The 21,319-nt window shown below is 30.9% G+C and overlaps 1 protein-coding gene across 2 annotated transcripts in view; it reads right to left on the bottom strand.

Moving 5' to 3' along the window:
* Epg5 (ectopic P-granules autophagy protein 5) overlaps nucleotides 1-21,319 on the bottom strand; it is a 342,575-nt gene that overhangs the window by 258,218 nt on the left and 63,038 nt on the right. For both annotated transcript variants that reach the window (XM_085816957.1, XM_085816958.1), the window contains exons 7-9: nucleotides 13,778-13,923; nucleotides 13,454-13,665; nucleotides 8,225-8,318 (exon numbers count right to left, since the gene is read on the bottom strand). In XM_085816957.1, the coding sequence (XP_085673083.1) occupies nucleotides 8,225-8,318; nucleotides 13,454-13,665; nucleotides 13,778-13,923 (452 nt within the window). The remainder of the gene's footprint in view (nucleotides 1-8,224; nucleotides 8,319-13,453; nucleotides 13,666-13,777; nucleotides 13,924-21,319) is intronic.

Below are 21,319 nucleotides of genomic sequence, written 5' to 3'. Positions count from 1 at the left end.
TTTTTGGTGGCAACACCTGGTTGCTCCTTCCTTACCACATGACCCCAATGCATTCTCAGACATTTGGATAGAAGTTGAACATAGTCCATCCACATCATCTGTCACCGCACATCAACCAGAGTGCAGATGTCAATCAAAATGAATGCACTCGCTGATTGAAGAAACGCATACGCAGTAGTGAGAACGGGACTTTACTGCAAAAGTAATAGGGGGACCGGAAAGTAATGTCAACAACAACATGCTAAAGGCAGAACTGGAAGCAAATCTATGTCATACACTCTTAACTAACCTTGGTTAACCATCCAAGAACATTTAAAGCAGAATGGAAAAATAAGCAAAGGAAGTCTTCAAGTCCCCCATAATCTGTCTGAAAAGAACAAAGCCAACCTATCCATCACATGCAACTTATTGCTTCAACAGCACCATACAGAACTGTTTTTTGATTGTTTGATTAATGGAGACAAAAAATAAGTCCTATATCATAATCCAAAACTCAAAAGGCAATTTTAATAGGGGTTAAAGGGTTTACATCCCGAAAAGGCACTTCTGGGTGTTTGGTGCAGTATTCGCGGAATTGTTCCTTTTGAATTGCTGAAACCTGAAAAAACTGTTAATGTAGACCTTTATTGTGAACAATTGGATCTAGTGAACCAATCTTTAATCGAAAAATATCCGGCGATTGTCAATGGAAAAGGCGTCATTCTGCAACACAACAATGCAAGATCGCACTGTGCAAGACGAACACTGGAAAAATATAATGAATTGGGGATGGGAAGTACTGCCTCACCCACCATATTCGCCTGATATCGCACCCTCGGATTTCCATTTATCCATTTATCCTTACAACATTTTTTAATGACAAAAAATTTGAAAATTTGGATGATGTCCAAAATGCCATCTCGAGATATTTTACTCAAAAACCAATTGATTTTTATCGGTCTGGGATTGAAATCTGCATACTATATGGCAAAAGGTTGCTGATAATGAGGGTGATTATATTATTGATTAAAAATAAATACTTGTTACAAATTTATTCGTTTGAATTTAATGTAAAAAAGGACATTACTGTCTGGTACCCCTATTATCTAAAATGTAAGCTTTTTGGAATAGGCACAATTAATGTTCTAATTTGTTTGTGGCCGCAACATGTTTGCTGAAATAAAAAATGAATATTTAATCTGCCTTCGTCTCCAATTTTCTATTCATTATAGATCAACACTTGTACACCATCAAAATTCCTGCTGGTCAGTTACTTCTGAGTTTGTTTTTATCACATATATATATAGAAAGAGACATTATTTTATTTTTTATTTTATTTTAATTACAGTTTTTCATTACAGATTTCTAAAATATAAAAAATTAAATTGTTAATCTTTAAGCTTGCAGGCCCAGCCCGTATGTTTTTTGTATATTTAGGACTAATAGCTGACCGCTATTTATTTTCGTTTTTATTTTGATTTTATTTTTGATTTTAATTTTGATTTTAGTCTAGATTTAAGATGTTTAGGTATTGTTTAACATATTTTAACACCTTAATGTGTCATTCTGTGCGGACGCGTCGGGAAATTGGAACACAGAATTGAAACTATTAAAATTTCCAAGACACTTTGTCTAAATTTAAAAAATTTTTTGTAGCAAAAAAGTTTCAATTGTCTGTTTCAGCGAAACGCGTAATGGAGTTAGCTTGATTCGACGTTCAAATAAATTAAATGTCCCTTGAAAAGCCAGTTTGGAAGTCGAATTGGGCTAATTTACCATTTTCCGCTTACCTTTTATCTGATTCTGTTTTTTTAATGTTTTACATGTTTAATGGTTTGATTTTCATATGTATTAATTTTTTAAAATGTGTTGAACTTTTTGGAGCAGCAGCTCTTGGTAACTTTTAGGCGAGCTTACTAATTTTTTTATATTTTACTTATTTTGCAGCATATTGCGCAAGATGTTTTCTAGACCAAAATTAGTTTTTCAAAATTGTAGTTACTACATTGCTTGATATATTATAGAAAGAGACATATATATATACAAACAATTACAATTATATTTAACATCATGGTCTTGTATTAAGGAATTCTAAATATAGTACTAAGTCTGAAATGCAGATGTTCAAAACCTAGAATAATCTAATATTAGAACCTCCAGACCACCACCAACTTTTTTTAAAAAAACATTTGCAAAAAGGGAGAAAGAATAAATATTCCCAGAGTAGCATCTCTCTTTAGCATATGCTTAATGCTTCACACATGCACAGTAGACATTTTTTCATAATAAAGCAGGTGAAGAGATTCTTAATTTCCCTTCAGAGCTAAATACAGGGTTTGTAGCCACATTTTAGTTAAAAAAATAAGCGCCTATAAGCACTTTTCAAGCACATTTTAAGAAGAAAAAATAAGCACCTGTCTAATTACATTATACACAACTGCATAACCTTAAAAGAAAAATTAGACTTGTAATTTAAAATATGAGAAAGGCAGTATTTATTAAGAAGAGCATTACCTCAACCATGGGAAAACAATTACTTTTTTTTTTTTTTTTTTAAATAACAGTTCAACTTACAGAGCTGGTTTACAATGAGTGAAAAAAAAAACTATGCAGAACTAATCTACATGATAAGATTTAATGATGAAATTTCAGTTCAAAATATAGAAAATAAATAATAAACCATATTTATTGTATTCGCTTGGCACCAAGTTCAAAAGTGAACTGAATAGCAGGATCAATAGAATTCATTGTTGAAAGAACTTTATTTAAATCATCTTTATTACCTTCAAACAGAGTAAAAGTATCGTCTACGTAGCGGAACCATGCCGGGAAGTTTAAAGTTTCAAACAATTTTGATTCATAATAATGCATGTAGATATCAGCCAGGATGGGACTGAGGGGGCTTCCCATGGCTAATCCCTCAGTTTGCTTGGAATATTTATTTTGGAAAACAAAATGTGTTTGTTTCAAACAGCCCCCATTAAGGATATGAATTCCTGGGGTATTTATAGGATTCCATGCCAGTGTGATTTAATTTACATTGGCCAAACTAAGAGAGCCTTAAAATTTCATGTCAAAGAACATAAGGCACATGTTAGAAAAAAGAAAACACAGAAGTCTTCTGTTGCCCAACATTGCTATTCCGAAAACCACACTTTTAATTTTTCTGCTGCCAAAATTATTCAATAAACACCTTCCATTGGAAAACTGGATTTTCTAGAGGCATTTCACATTCAAAAAAATCTTTCTGTTCCAGTTAACGATCCTAATTCCAATCCATCTTTGCCTTGGGCTTTTAAAGAAATTATGTTTTAGTTTTGGTTTCATCAACAGATGGTGCTACTAGCTTAGTTTCTTTCCAGGCTTTCTTATATTATCAGATCATTATATCCTATCTCTTTCATTTGCGCTTTTGCAGCTGACGATGGTGGTTCAGTAAAACCATCGAAACTAGTCCTGTGAAAATTTGAAAATATAACGCTGATTTTTGTTGTTTGACTTCTGAATTAGTATTTGTTCGGCGTGTTATTGTGTCTTAATTATTGAAAGAAATGTTTAATAAAGCAAGCTATTGAACTTTTTTGTAAATTTTAATTCTCTTTAGGCCATATAAGCTTTATTTCTTCAAAAACAACTACTTGATATCTTAAATTTTATAGTGTACGCATCTTACTAGACTCAAACTGATCTGAAATCTGATGATCTGATGAAATCTGATGATCTAAAATTCGAGAAATTCCATAATCTGCAATCACGTCCCACTGAGTCCAAATCTCAGATTTTGTACTGTATATGCAAATAATCCAAATGTAATGTAAAAATTCGTAAAGAAAAAAATTTTAATAAAACTCAAAAAGACAAGACCTATAATCAGCAAAATTCATTAACCCATATATCTTTGATCCCAAATATTACACAAGGGAACCAATAGTCATACCAATAGTTAAATTATAAAGAAATAACCCAATTCTGCAGTTTTATCCATTTGACTATTGATGCATCATCATCAGAAGGAACCGCTATCATGCTGTTAAAGGACAAATAATGTACTCTGCCCCCAAAAAAGGAGAAGACAGTTCTATATCTCCCGTTCTGGTCCGTTTTACGAAATTCAACTTGCGTTTTTCATGCCTTAAAAGCGTGACTTAGAATATGTATTAGATTTATATATAACATTGTTTTAATATATGTATTTTGACATAAAATGACTTTTTCTGAAATGACATGCCAATTTTTTTTTCTTTATTTCGATTCTACCACTCAAGTTATGCCAAACTGCGAAGTTTTGCAAAAATCGCACGAGTAGTTTTTAAAAATTTAGCTCTCAAAATTTTAGCTCCTCAATTTTCATTAAATTTGGTATGCATTTGTTACAGTGTTGCCGATCAAACAGGAGAATGAAATTCCCCGATTTTTCCAGGTTTTTCAGGAGTGTTTTAAGAAAATTCCAGTCTATCCGCGTAATGCACGTTTGCTGTGCTAAGAGGTAAATTAATTATGAAAACACAAAAATCTTCCAATTACATACAAGTTTTATATATATAACATATATAATCCCCAAAGCATTCCTATTATAACTATAATAGGAGTTGTTTTCTCCAATGAAGATTGAGATTAGAATCTGCCCAATCTGGATTACAAAATGTCTTTTTGCGGACATTTTGCAGTTAAAAGAAAGAAAAAAATCTATTTAATGATATTTTTTAATAAATTCAGGTATTTTATATTTATTTAGCAGCATACATAAGCAAAACATAAGTGAATTAAATTTCGTGATGGAATGAAATTTCTGAACTATACTGCTAGAATTAGTTTTAGGATTATGCCAGAAAATCAACGATATTTTGCTGAATATAGTTATATTAAATGGTTAGCCTAGGTGACTGATTGCTATTTTTTTATTTTACTGCAAAATGACAAATAAGACATTTATTGAAATGAAAAAAAAAGTTTAAAAAGATTTTGCGGTAAAATCCCAATATACGGCCTTGGCACTATTTTGAAATGACACGTTTACTGCTTATCATAATGTCACCAAACCCTGTGTGTGTACCAAACATGGAGGTTAGAATAGAATACATGGAGGCCATTCTAACCTTCGTGGTACCATATACTGGGAGTTAAACCAATTTTCTTTTATACGAGAATACACATTTCCTTTAGTTCAACATCACATTCGAGTCTCCCGATTCTTGAGGTTACTGGAAACTTGCTTTGCCTTTCTAAAAGACAATTTAATTGGAGCTGCGAAAACTGGCTCAATTCCAGCTGGCCGAAAGACACTTACAGGATACCTAATTCACCAAGAAAGTTTTTTTGGAGGGGGCATTGCCATATGAAATTCCCGGACTTTTCCAGATTTTGACTAAAATATTTAAATTCCCTTACTTTCCCCTGAATTTTTGGGTCAATTTTCGAATTACCTGACTTTTTCCGGTTTTCCAGGTAGTGTGGAAACCCTGTTATTAATATCTCTTTTTTTATTATACTTACTTGATTCCTTCTTTCACAGTTCGAAACTTAGGTTCATTCCAAATAAAATTCACCCATTTTTTCTGATTTATTTTTAAATAATTTCTATCTTTCTATTCTAAACTTTTCGAAAAACATTTTTAATTATAACCTATAAAAATTTTACCGCCAACTTAAAGTAGATGTATTTCTAAGCATACCTGCAAAAAATTAGAGCTTTTTATTCAAAATTTCTTAATATATAAGTTAATTTATATATTGGCACATTTTTTAATTTGGCATATTCGTTGAAAGCAATAACAGCATCTAATGTGGTTTACACACACTGCTAAAATTATTTGAAAGTAGGAACAATGTGACTTTTTTCTCTCCCATGCACAATGTAAAAAGGAAAACAGGTTGCCATAAATTAAGAAGTTTGCCAAGTGAATTATTCTTGGTACAAACTGAAAATAATATGATAAGATAATTTTTTTTAATTTCTCCATAAATTTCGCACCAAATTTTACAAAATTTAACATTTAGGCATAATTTGAGTCGTAGAATCGAAATATGCAAAAAAATTGGCAAGTTATTTCAGAAAAAGTCCGATTTTGTATCAAAATACCTAAATTAAAACAAAACTATATATAAATCTAATATATATCGAAAGTCGCGCTTTCAAGATATGAAAAAAGCAATTTGAATTTCGTCAATCGGCCCAGTAGAAAGGGAGATATAGAACTGTCCTTCCCCCGGCCAGAGTACAGCATATCTGAAACCAAAATATTTAAGTTTTTGTCTTTTTTTTTAAACTGTAAAAAATATCTGATTCATAAGTTACTAAGCATGTACAAGATAGAACGTGTTGCAACATAATAAAATAATAAAGCATGATAGACCAAATACACACAGAACTATCAAATTAGAATAGTAATTAATTTATTACCCAGGCAGTGCTTTAATGGTTAATTTCTATATTTTTTTTTTTAATAGACTGAAACTATATGCATCATGTCCACAAAAATCTTTACCTAGCCTTTTATCTTAATCACCACTGGCCAAAGAGATATATTTCCAATTATAAAAATGTTTTAAAATGACACAAAAATTTATGTTTTGGTATTTTTTAATTCTTAAAAAAATTTAATTTTGTATAAAATATGAAATCGAGATTTTACACATCCCTCCATTTCATATACTTTTATTTAGGGGAATTTTGTACTGTTTATTAAAAAAAAACACACACAAAAGTTTGACCACACAAAGTACCATAAAAGTTGACCAACATATTTGATATTAAAATCGAAAATCATATTTAAAAACACATAAATTGAGAAGCAAAATGCTTGCATTTGTACATAACTAAAAATATAATATCATTTTGGAAAAGCTCTCTGATGTTAGATTATGTGTAAGCATTTCTATGTAGATTACTGGGTAAAATATTGATCAATATAATTTCGTCAAATTCAAGATCTTATTTAAACAATCTTATAGAATATGTGTATGTTGTTTGCATTAATTAAAAATTAAATATAGTTGTACTTAAATAAATTTTCTGCATGATTACCAGATTATGATTCTGAAATAATAAAACCTCTTGAGAATATTAGTAATACATTTTATGACTTCAAAAACACTAATTATTTCTGTAAAAATTCTTTTGGCATACAAATGTAATAAAATTTTAAATTGAAGACACTATTAAAACACAAAATAGCATCATAGAATGGTATTTATTTTTTAATCAACCACAATTCATTCTAATTTACATACTATCTGATCCCTGAAAGCAAAGTGAATATGACATCAAAAATCATTGATCTTAAAATCAATTACCTCAGTCGATTTTTAATGCACATGAGTCAAATATTTTGTGCTTTATAATTTCCTTAAATATAAGTATAGGAACTGGAGAAATGTATAAAAATTTGTATTTTTTAATATTTACAAGACTGATATCTTTGAAATTAAAAAAAAGGCCAAAATATGAATATTTGCAACATTTAAGACAATTTTGTAATTGGAAGTGTATGTCTACACGATCAAGGGATACATAAATAAAGGTTGGGTAAGGACTTTTGCAGGCACTGTGTGTGAATATTTATATGAAACTATATATGAATGCATAAAACAGTATATAATTTATACTTCAATTTATATACAGTAACTCATGGAGGTACTGCTATTCTCCAAAACTATAAATACATCAAAATAATACGCACATGTAATTAAACAATAAATTTTTGATGGGTATGGGATTATGATGTGAATGGAAAGTTTCCCAACACAGGGAACAAGGGGTGACAGACAACTCTAATCATGATCTGCGGGAAGACCTAATTTTACATAACATAGCAGAACAGCTTTAGAAGATGCTGACGAACCTGATGGATTTATTTTGAAGAAATAAGTCAAGAACAATGCATATTATGGAAAATATTGCTAATTTCTAACATCTATAGTATAAGACTCCAGTCAGGGCAACTTAGCTCTAATTTAACTTGGAATGAGACTAATAAAAACCTGCTACACAATATATATGCAAATATCAAATCGACTATAAGATATGACAAAAATTCTGGACTTTTTTTAGCATTTTTAATATTTGAATCATTTCAATATATTTAATATTCTTTTAGTAATGTTTTTATAACATACTTTTTCATTGATTCTGATATAGAAAGAAAGGAAAAAATACATAAATGGCAACAATTCCACTTCTAAAAATAATATACAATATACATAATTCATATAAATATTAAAAACACAAAGCAAATAAAATTAATACCTCTTCACCCTCAGAATCTAAAACAGTAAAATCGCCATCTGCACTGTCTTCAATATTCTTTAATTTCACATTCCTTAAGAAGAAACTTCGATCACTGCAAAATTATATGGAAATATTGATAGAAGAAGATTTGATTTATAAATATAATAATATAAAAATTTGCTCTGTGAATAAAATATAGTTAAGTCAAGAACTATAATAAAATTAGAAACTGAAAACATCCTAGCAAACCTGATGCTAAAACAATAACTCTTGGAGTGACATGACTGTCAATATCCAGTCATGAGATTTGTTATCACTTTCATGTTATTTTATTTAAGACTGTTTTTTACAATCCAAACTCTGTTTTTAACAATTTTTACTGTTTTTTTAAACTGTTTTTTAACAATCTAAATATCCTGTTACTGAAAACAATGAACGAAATTAGTAACTACAGTCAAAAGTCGTTAATCCGGACTCGTCGGGACTTCGGCGATTCCGGATTATAGATCATCAGTTTAAATCTCGTAAGATGGCATGCAGAAATTCTAAAATTAAAAATATGAAACCGTAATTTATGAAATAAAGAACAATTATGATCTAAAGGGTATCAAAATTTACAAAAAAAAAAAAAAAAGCTTAATATTTATTTGTTTACTTTATTAAACATTTCTTTCAATGTAATTTGTTTAAGTTGCTTTGTTTTATGTGATAATACTTTCTCTTCAATTCTATAAACAGACATAATTTCTTGTTCAGTTACAAAGTTCCACTGTTCAAGTCCCGTTATCCCGTTAATTGCTGTGCTGAGAATACCGACTAACTTGTCAATCGAAATTTTTTCGTTTTCACTAACATCTCTGTCACATTCTTCATGTCTTTATCCATTTTTTGCAGCAATTCCACTTTTTGTTTGTTGGACATCGAAACATACTTTCGTTTTGTAGATCCTTTGGAAGTTCCGGCATCGGAAATTCTATTTGACATAATCGAAAGTTCAAGTTTACTTTTATAAAATTGTTCTTACAGTCTGCAAAAAATAATAAGCGGGACCCAATTCGAAGATTAAGGAACAACGCAATCATTAACATTAACTGAAATAGATAATTAGATAATTTTAGCTTACACCGTCCGTTATACATTAAACCCGCAGGCGAAAACGTATTCTGCACTTGTGCACACGCATATGCGCAGTAGTCAAGGTCTTACGCGCACGCGTAAAATGCCTGTGCGCATGTGTTAACGCGGCGCATGCGCAGAAAGTTTTTAGCTTTGAGGTCCGGATTATAGATCATTCCGGATTATGGGTGCCCGAATTAACGACTTTTTACTGTATATAATAGTTAGCTAATACATGCTTTTAAATTCAGTCATTAGATGGTTTCTTTTGGCTATGACAGATGACACCAGTTGTAATTAATTTATTTCTCGCTTATTTTTAGACTCCACTTCTTTTCCTCTCTGTTCCTGGCTTCTTTATATCCTTGGGCTCAACTTCAGATGCTTTACTGTCATAGCATTAACCCTTCAGCACACGCGCATCACTGTTCTACGTTAGTACACGCGCCGGACGAATTTTACCCCAGTGTTTGTTTCTCGGAATTCACCTCTCCAAAGTATAAATAAATGCATTTTCTTTGTTTTAAGTGAATGTATAAATGACTAATAGCTTTTTGAATTCTGATAAACCTTTTTTCTAATTTTAATTTGAGATAATCTTACTTTAAGTTATACAAACATTTCCATACTGGTTATCTAAAGTAAGCCATAAAAATCGAAATTTATGCAAAATTACTAACTTATATAAGATACATATATGATTTCTTATATTAGAAAAATCAGTTTATGCAAAATTACTAACTTATATAAGATACATATATGATTTCTTATATTAGAAAAATCAGTTTTTATATGTACATCTTTTTTAAGCGTAAGTGTTTATTATAAAGAGTGGTTTGATAAAGCACTAGAGGAATATGAAAAGGCTGCATTCTTACCAGTTTTTTCCCTTAATATAATGTCATACAATTATTCATATCAAAAAATAGATTCTAAATACAAATATTAAAAAATATAAATAACACATTGGTTTTTCGCCCCCCCCCCTACCTGAGTTTAACTATTCATATAATCTCGTTTTGAACAATCCTCATATAATGCGACAACATATTTTTTACAAACAATTTCTTAGGGTGTTTCCAAAACAGTTATTCAGCTTCCGTCCGCTAACCACAAATCTTTGCTTTGAGAAGCGCTGTTCTCAGCACTTCAGTAGCACTTCTCAGCAATTAAGCGGAAAAACAACGCCTTCAATTCAGTTACGTTTCTCTCTTGTGCATCACGTTCTCTAGAGAATTTGTTTCTTATTGATGAAATGTAAATGTTTGTTGATTACACCAAATCTTCCATTATTTCTTCATCAAAAATTTGCAATAAACACTCAGTTGGATTTTTCAAATTCCTAAAGTTTTCCTTGACACCAGGTAAATGTGTCACTACATTGCGCGGCCGTGTCCGAATATTTTTCGAGGGTAATTTTTTACTTCAACTTGTTCCATCTTTTCAAACATAAAAATCATCTGATATCAAAGGAGATATGCTCCCTAAATCATGTGAATCATCATATTATTGGTCAGAACCCGTTTCGTGATCACTTTCAGAAATATTATCGCACTCAGAATTGGAATCTTCATTTTCGCTATCAGTTTCAACACTAGCGAGAAGAACTCGCAGTCGTTACAGTTCTCGCTCGTACGCACTCATCTTAATGAATGTCTCTCTAGAAGTGAAACGTTAGTACATGCGCAGGGTAGCTACAGTCCCATTGCACATTCCTCCCTTGAAAACACAAAATCCCAAGGGCCCGGGAAAAATTCCTCTGGATGACCCCTTCCTAACATTGAACTTGAAAGGTACATGAAGTACTAGAAAGGTCACGTATGACCTTCCTTACTTTCTAAGAAAAGACTACGGGTGGGGTGGATTTTACCCCAGTGCGTGTGCTGACGTGTTAATGGATTTATTTTAACCAAACTAAAAAGTGCTCCTTAGGGGGTTCTAGAATGCATAATTAAATAGATTTGATGAAAGCAAGGCTAACTCCAATACAGTAATCAAAGAACTGCTGAAATGTTATACCATCTTCATCAATAACTTGTTCAATGCATGTCTCTGACTCAACTATTCCCCCCTCCCGAGTTCCTCATAAACAAATCTTAAATGCCTAGCAGGCATTTTGTGGTAGAGCATTTAAGCAAACAACTGTAAGATATAATATGCAAACAGAAACAAATGAGACAATTTTGAGAGTGAAAATTCCAATCTTCATATCAACTATACTGATTAACAATGGTTACATTTAAAAAAAATAATAATAGGTATTAAAATACTTTGTTTTTAATAATTTTCGTGCATCTTGTGAAGATAATTTCAATTACAAAATTAGAATTTCTCTATTACTTTATTATTATTATTAAGTAATAGAAGGAAACTAATTCCCTTATGATTACAGCAATACCTAGCAACTCTGATTTGAAGAAACTACACTTTAATTGAGTAAAATAAAAACTAATTCTAAAAAATCAGTAATAAAATTTTCTTAATACATAAATAAACTTATCCCTCCTTTATATGGTACTCTTTTTCGGTGCTTAATTTTTATGCAGTTCTAAAAGTCATACAAATTTCAGTTTTCTGTCATTCCCTACTATACATGTATATACCATGCTCTGGCCATTTATTCTTTGAACTCTGACAGCTTTTATTACAGGAGATAGAGCATTGACTTTACATTCCATCAGTACAAATGAATGCATTAAATCAAACATTAAAGAATCAGATAATTAAACTACACTTTAATTACTACAGATAAGTTATTTTGTAGCACATAATTTATGTAGCACCTAATTTTTCTATTACTTAATAAACAATTACAATAAAGTTTAGTAACATGACAAAATTACCATTCAAACAAAATGCACGTAACAGCTAAGTTAAAATCAAAAGAAAAAAATCTGATGTGTACACCACATGACTTCCTTGTACGAAATATTAAATTATACGCATTTTTTTCTTGAATTTCATTTAAATTGATTGGATTGAATTAAATCTACTTCGTCGACAGCGCATAAACCACAATAGAATAAATGCACTCTTTAAAATTCACTATATTTGTTTACTATAACGACACTCTGAATGCACAAAATTTATATCATTTGAAGAATTATCTTATCGTTGCCACATATTCTATTCAAATACTATAATAAAGCTAGATTGATGTATGAAAGAAATTAAGCAAACAAAACAGAAAAGAAACAGTTTTTCACAGACGATTTAGTATTTCTCATTCAATTAATTCAGTTCTCACTTCGCGACAAGGCAAAAATATATAAAAACTCAAAATATCTGTATTAAAAATTACGAAGTAAATCTTAAACACTTATTTCCTCGAAAAAATTCCAGAAAGGATTAAGCATGATTTAATTTGCAATAATAAATGAAGGCGTTATTTTTGTTGTTGTGAAGCTTAGTCTCTCTAGATTGGCAACAAATCTACAATTCTGCCGTTTCAAATGTAAACAAATATGTCCACCATGTTATTTAAAACTTATCCGCACTTAAACAGCTTTTAAATTGTTGATAATTGTACAAATATTGCTTCCAGAATTATGAAAGGCATAAAATCCTTAACCGTAAGATAAGAACAACATAATTCAATCATTTTTAAAGCAAAAAATGTACAATTTACAAACATATAAGAGTAAAGAAACTGAGATCACTGTGCCGAGTTACAGAGTAGATATATATATATAAATATAGTATTTATATACGTTTGGTGCGGACGATCACAACCAAAATATGAGGTGCACATCTACATGTTATAGCAGTTCAATATACAAAATTTCAACGTTCTGAGGCTACTCGTTTTCGAGTTATGCGAGATACGCACGTACGTACCTACATTCGTACAGACGCCACGAAAAATTCTCTTCAGAATTAATGTTAAAGCAGTTTTATAATTTTTTTGGAGGAAACGAGTCTTTTATTCTGTCCTTACGTACAGATATCACGCAAAAACATCGTTAAATTGCATTCGATAGCGGTCAAAATGGATATTTTCGTTGATATATGCTGCCTGAAACTTTTCCCGATTACAGTACTTTCTTTTTACTTCGTACAAGGAAGTAAAAACAATAATTGTATTTTTTAAATAATTCTTTTTCTTTATAAAATTGCATAAAAAAAACTTACGGTGCAGGATTTATGATCAAATATAATACTAATAATGTAAAATTCAAACACTGGCATTTGGCACTACCACTAATTCCATTCGAACAGCTCTTCATACATGGAATCTGTATGAACTGTGAAGCCCATTTTCTTATACCATTAGGACAACGAATTACATGATTTACAACAAACAAATAGTCACATAATTTAGCTCCTTTAAGCAATTCTGACACCTATAAGACAAAATACAATGCTGTGATTATTTGATAAATTAGAAATTACATCAATAAGATAATTAAATATTCAAAGCATTTTATTTACAAGAGAAAACTAAAAGGTATTTACCAGTATTTTTAACCACTGCTGGATAATTTCAAGGAATTCTCTATCTTTAATAGACTGACGCTGGTAATTAAACAAAATGCTTATGCACTTCTTCAACAATAAATTCTGGCAATGAGTGTATGGTCCAACACCGTTTCCTTGTGATACTAAAACCAATAAATATATTTTAATATACATTACAAAAAGCAAATTAAATGTTAAGTGATATCTTTACTTATATTATAAATACTACATATACTCTGCGAAGTTTTAAAAATAACAAAATTAAGAGTAGCTTATACATGTTCTAGAAAGATTATAAACATAAATTATGTCTTTAAAGTATTCTAATTCCAATAACATAATACTTAAATAAATTCATTCCTACACATAACTTGAACCTAAATGTGAACAATCAAATAGGAAAATGTAAGAAGAATACTTTTATACTGGCAGTGCTACTGACAATTCTCCAAGCAATGCACACATATTTTCCCTGTCCTTTGGCTTTTTACTGCTGCTATTATGGTCATTCTGTATTGTATTTTCATTGTGTTGTGATAACTAAAAATATTTAAGATAATTGAAGAACACACTGATTTTAAGATTCAGTCTGTAATTTGTTTCTTGAATGTACGAAACATGAAATCTGCTTAAATTCGTCATCAAATTAATTAGTTATTTGGTTTATTTTTCATGCCAAAGCATTCAAAAGCTATCTGCATGAGAGAAGAGATGCCTTCATGGAAGACTTTCAAATAAAAACTGACTCGTATACATGTTACACATGGGGAAAACTATGAAATGCAGCCAGCCCATTTGCCAGTATTTGAAACCTGGACCGAAATACCGGTGTTTAGCACCTTTACTGCATGGCCACTGATGGGCATAAGAGTAATGATATTTATGGTGAAATTTCAATGAGCGAAGGGAAGAACATTCAATGAAAGACTACAAAATTTACATGAGTAAAGCATGCAGCAGATGGCCTTGTCTTGTCTATGATGATTTGGTAAGGTAATTTTAATGAAAAACTTCAAGGGAGCAGATGCTTTATATAGTCAACTAGGTGTACCCGCCCGGCGTTGCCGTGCATTTAGAAAATGCAGATAAGTGAATAGCGCAGGAATAGTAGTGTAGGACATGTAGACTGTCTCTCTCTCTTCCCCCCCCCCACAAGCTACAAAAAAGAAATGAATTGTAATTAATCGATTTAATGTATCGTCAAAACAGCAAACTAACGCTAGAATAAAGAAATCAATTGTTACAATCGAACGTTATTTGAAAACAAATAATAATATCAGTGAGTCAAAAAAACCGTGATTAATAAATTATAAATAATTTTTTTAAAATTTTTCTAATTCAAAAATCGAAAATCGGGCTTCGAGGTCTGGTGGCCAGCCCCTTTGTGCTTCCGTATAAAAAATTCCAGGTCCCTGCGTGCGATAGATTTGGCTGGAGAGCTCGGTCAGACAGACAGACAGACACATTACACTTGCTTTTATTATTATAGATACATTTTGAGGAATTTCCTTAACCGTTTAAGTGCCACATATCTTTGCTGTTTTTCCATCCGAAAGTGCCAAGGAACACTTTTTTGCTTGCCTTATTCTCGGATTAAAAATGCCAAGGAGCACTATTGCACTGTTTTCTGCTCTTATAAGGTAAGCTGTAATTATTTCAATTCAATTCAGTGTTGTTCTGACATCTTTCTGAGCATAAGTGCAGATACCAGTGCCTCTAAATAAAAGATATTATTTCAATATTTTATTGCACTGTTTAATCAGTTCAAAACAGTTCTATTAGAAAGTCTAGATTAACCTGTGTAGCATGCAAAAAAGTTTTGCATGTGTTCTGCTTTGACAAGCATTTCTGTTAAGGATATTTGTATCCAAATGTTAGACTGAAATTAAAACTCATTCTTTTACCAGCTGTCTCGTTATTTTACTTTTACCTAAAATGGAATGGTAACCCCAAAGTTGTGCATCAATGGAAACCGAGTGTGTCACGGTTATCGGCTTTGCAACCTAGAGCTTTCGCACTTTCCGAAGGACACAGAAGAAGCACAAAATCGCTCCTTGCCAATCAAACGGTTAAATTTTAAAAAAACGAAGCTGTTTCCCTCCACTTAGGTTGTAACAAAAGTGCTTAGAGATGTCCACAAAACCAAGTGACTTGAAAGTGTTTTGACATTTCTTACCCAAAACAGTGATCAGGGAGAGGCATTTTTAAGCCTCTGGAGAAAAAAAAACAACCTTGGGTTCATCATGTAATCCCAGAATCGAAACAGCGGTCCATGGAGGATTTCGCAAAAGGTAAAAATTCAAATCATCATGTAATCTCAGAATCGAAACAGCAGTCCATGAAGGATTTCGCAAAAGGTAAAAATTCAAAATATGTGCACTGTGCACAACCCAAAAAATCATGTACACTGTATTATGGAACATGAAAGGGATCTACTTGATGAATCTCTTCTTAGAGGTGAAACTGTGAATGCTACTTGATAATGTGGGACTTTATACAAATTTTGGTGTGCAATTCAAACCGCAAGGAGAAGAATGTTAAATCAAGCAATTGTCTTGTTTCATGACAATGCTCCAAAGCATGCAAAGTAAGCATGCTCCAAGCATGTCAGAGGCAAATTCAGGAATTTATTTGGTAGAAATTCAATCACCTTTTCTATCGCCAAGAACTAGCACTGTCTGACTATAATTGGTTCCTGAACATGAAGTGTCACATTCGAAATCAGAGCTTTAAAAGTGACAATAACACAAAAAATGCTGTAACTATATTGCCTATCACTGCGCACAGAAATTCTTATATACGATTATGTATAGGTAAATTAATCATCTCCTACGAGAAATGTCTCAACATCAGTGAAAATTATATAGAAAAAAGCTAAAGAAATGACCTTTCATCTAAAAATAAAATTGGCTTAAAAAACATTTGTGGTCTTTTCTTTTACAAAACACAGCTTACTTCATGGACATAGCTAACACATAATATACTGCAAGAATTTTAAGTTAATTAAATAACCATGTTAAGAACAAAATTAAGTTATTCAATAAAATTAAGCACAAGGAGCATCAATTAAATGGTAGTAATTATCACAAAAATACTTTTAAAATTCCTAAACCTTCCTGAATCAATAAGCATAAAAAATACAAATTAATAAACATGAAATGAACAAGAAAAATATGATTAAATTTGAAAAACCAATACATTATTTAATTTATAAAATAAATGCAAGTATCAAAATTATTACATGGAAAAACAAAGTAAAATACTATTAGTTAATAAGCTAAAACTTAGAACAGAACATATTTAATTTATTATTAATAGTATTTTAAATAGAAATTAATAGTCTTTAAACGGTAAATTAAATAGTATTTTGGTTTTACAAATTTAAACACATTTTGCTTTTGTTCACTTCGCATTCACTTTGTTTTTAGTACTTATTGTTTTATGAAAGTTTAGAAATCTTTAAAGTATTTTTGTAATATGCACTTTTATAATAAAACATGGGTTTCAGAGACCTTGCATAAAGTAACTGAATTCAAATCTTTAGATTTTTATTACTGGATTAGCTCTCACTACTTCTGGAAATAACTGAATAGAGACAATAATCATAATTTAAATTTAGCATGAAGCCCAGCACTAAGCAATTTTTTACAGTGAAATATCAGTCACTAAAAAACATTGGTACTCTTCTGTTATCGGGACCAGATTCAGAATTGTGTTTATGTGCATATATGCATATGTGTATACACAAATATATATACATGCATACATATATCTATACATAAAAGCAGTTCCGAATCTAGTCCCAATAACAGAAGAGTACCAAAATATATACACTGAGTATTAGATTTCAAGAAAAGTTATGAAGTCTTTTAACTACTGAATTGGGGAAAAGCATGATAGTGGAGGAAAGTATGATTAGCAGTAAAAAGAAAGAAATCATAAAAAATACAAGAAAAAAGTATTTTATCTGAGAAATAAACTGCACTCTTGGCAACAATAGTTTTAACATTACTAGAATGAGCTATTTGTTACAGTTTTCTTACATTTTCAAATTAATGACATCAATTTCTTTATTTATTTCATTAGAAAAGGATTAAACTATAAAGAATTGACACTTATCAGTTAAAAGAATACAATTACAGCGTGGTACATAGAGATAAACATTGTACAGCAGATTGTACAATAAAACTCAAAAAGAGTGCATCCAAGAAAAATTTTTGTTAACTGTGTGATGGAATAGCAAGAGAATAATCTACTGGGATATCACCAAACAATAATACAAAACTCTATTGCTACCAGCTGGATAAACTGAGAAGACAACCAACATATAAGCAGCCAGCGCTTACCAGTTATAAGAGCATTATCCTTCAACATGATAATGCAGATCATAAGCTGCTCTAATAAAAAGATCATTGGGCTTTAGTTAAGAAGTGTTATCTCATACAGGATTTTCTCTGATATTACAACTATGGACTCTTTTTAATAATTCCAGAACATCTTTGCTTTACATCTTCACTGAAATTGTGAATGTAATGGCATTGTTACACTTTCTTGATTTTAAAACAAAGGAATTTCATGGAATGAACCATCTAACAGACAATAAAAAGTATAATGACAGAAATTATATGAAATCATTGCTACTTTGTGTTGTCTATTTTTCTTTTGTAACTAAAAATAGATAGAACTTTTGACATAATTAACACATTTCTTTAAAATTAAGTAATTCTTGAATCTTTTACAAAGCATCAATTTTCTATCAAGATAGCCATTATCCAACATAGAAATGAAAAAAATTGTTACGATCAGTAAATAATCTGAAGTGCAGTACAAAGTCCAAGATCTGGACTCATCAGAACTTTGGCAGTTCAAGAATTGGAAATTTTTAAGATTTTGGATCATCATTTTAAATCTAGTAAGATGGCATGTAGAAATTATAAAATTAAAAGCCTGAAAGAGTTGTTTATGAAAGAAATAATAAAGCATTTTTGACCTTAAAGAAATCAAAATTTACAAAACCAAGCTCAATATTAATTTTTTCACTTTATTGAATATTTCTTTCATATGTAAATTGTTTAAATTCTTGACATTTTAGACAGACATAACGTCTTGTTCAAATTTAAAGTCTTGTATTCACAATGTCAAGAAAGCGATACATTCTGATGACCTCCAAGATCACGTGACTTATTTACAGCTAATGTAAACAAACATTCTTCCTCCTTTTCTCTTGTGGATTGTATTTCATTCCCACTAAACTGTCAATCAAAATTTTTCATTTTCAACAACCTCTTTGTAACTTTCTTCATTGTCAGTAGTGATATTTTCTGGATTCGAAACCATACCACAGATTTAACTGTCTATTATATCATCTTCATTTATTATCCTTTCTCAAAATTTCTTCACAAATTCCATAATTGGAGAAATTTGATTTTTATTTGTGATACCTATAAACTTTCAAATTCACAGCTATCATCATAAAGCTTAATTCAAGGGATATTTTCCCATTGTACCTGCTAGGTGTAATCGTAAACAATTTCTAGTTATAAGAATAGTTTACAGATGACAAATATAGAGAGGTCATCACAGGTGATGGCCTACAGATCATCACCTGCCCTGCACCAAAAAGCATGACAGAAGCACAATTGAAAAGCAACTTTAAGACTTATCAGAATAATAGATCACTATTTTTAATTCAAACAGCACTAATAGTCTAAGAATATCATTTACAAAATCTATTTTTAAAACTGTTTCTTGTCAATACACTTGCAACCCTGTTGGCGGAAGTCCCCAAGCATCATGTCAAAATAAAAGATACCCTATTTGGTATTTATTCAGTTACTGATATTTAAAGCAAAATCTGTTTGAGATATAGCTACCAAGTTATTTCTCAAGCTGTTGTGAGTGTACAGTCAAGTGGTGATGAAAGCAAACAGTAATGGAAAATGATCAGTCCAGCTAGAGTAAGAGTTTTAGGACATTCAGTATGCAATAAACTTTAATGGAATATTTTTGTTTGAGATGTATGCTACAGATCATATTGATTTATGCTTTAAAATAAGTGTTTTTTCAACATGGATATATTTTATTTAGTGTTGAAAAGAAATTAAGAACCAGGACCCTCCACATGCTTAAATACAAAAAAGTCTATTGCATACGTGTGAAGCATTAAGCTATTTTTGGAATCTAATTCTATCTCTCTTCGTGGGGGAAAAAAAAAAAAATTTCTAATCTGGAAGCTTTCAAATTTCATATTACGCCTAAAGGATATTTTTTTAACATTTTATGTATTACATTTATTTATTAAATATCATGTTCTTCACACTTAACCCTTTGAAGGGCACCAGTATATAATATATACCGGTTGTTTGTCAATTTTTTAACCTCCAAAAAAATGCTAATTTTTCTACACCAAAAGCTATAATCGTAAATGTCTAGTATTTTCTTTCGATTCTAAATGGCAACATCACCCTATGAATGCTCAATATTTTACAGTTATGAAATTAATATACGTCGTTCCAAGGTATCATGTTGGAAGATTGATAAATTCTATTGGAGGGAAAGAAAAAATTCAAAATCTGCAAATATATGACGTACACATGCTGAATCTTATATATTTACTTCATTTCAGTCAGAAGTGATAATTAACAGCAGATAATTTATACGATTTTAAAACTGGTATATAATATATACCGGCGCCCACGCTGAGGGTACCACGCCAATAGATGGCAGTACCAGTCTTCTCCTTTTCTACTCTGTGACGTGACAGAATTTCTTTATTATTATAACAGCTTATGATGTAATAATATTTCATGATTAACTTATAAGTCGTTTAGGATTAAATATTATGTTCATGGATGAATGGGGAGTTTTCTGACCCTGCGCTAGGACTGAATACAAGTATATTAGTTTCATTTATTCTTTGTGTACTCAGCTCAAGTTTCATTCGTCTGTGTTTAGCTAAAATTTTTATTTCAGCACTTATCTCTTTCCCAAGAGAAAACTTCACACAATTGTGGGGGTTAAACGTGGCATGCTAGCCCCCAAAAGACACCTGTTGCTTCCTGTTTTCCAAAAGCCTAGAACGTAAGAAAATGAAAAGAGGTGATTGACAACCAATTTGTCTTTCGGGAGCCAGGCCTTCTTCCCTTTGTGAAGTGTGATAAGATCACACAAAAGGAAAGCTCACTTAAAATGGAAATGTACTTAAGGTCCGTCTCATAGTGTAATCACAAAAACTGCTGATTTGAAAGCATGCTTTTATTCTTTAGGGAAATTCTTTTTAATTCTTTGTTAATTTCAGATGAAAGAGAGAACACAAGAGAAATTTGCGCTCTGGTTGATACAAATAGGTTGTTTCGGAAATAAATTTTCACAGTTGGTGAAAGGAGGAAAAATATTTCTAAGCCCCATTTTAGATGCAAGCTAAAATTTATCCAAAAGTTGAAAAGGATCCCCTATGAAGCCAAAGGGGTTGAAAATCTGAATAAGAGCTTTGAGGTGTATCAAATAATAAAATTGTTTAACGGTGTTTCTTCCTGAACA

This window comes from Stegodyphus dumicola, chromosome 5, assembly GCF_044657685.1.
Source record: "Stegodyphus dumicola isolate Sdum_Otavi_A_Nest chromosome 5, ASM4465768v1".
NCBI classification, from domain to species: domain Eukaryota; kingdom Metazoa; phylum Arthropoda; class Arachnida; order Araneae; family Eresidae; genus Stegodyphus; species Stegodyphus dumicola.
This window is presented reverse-complemented; position numbering and strand designations above follow the sequence as displayed.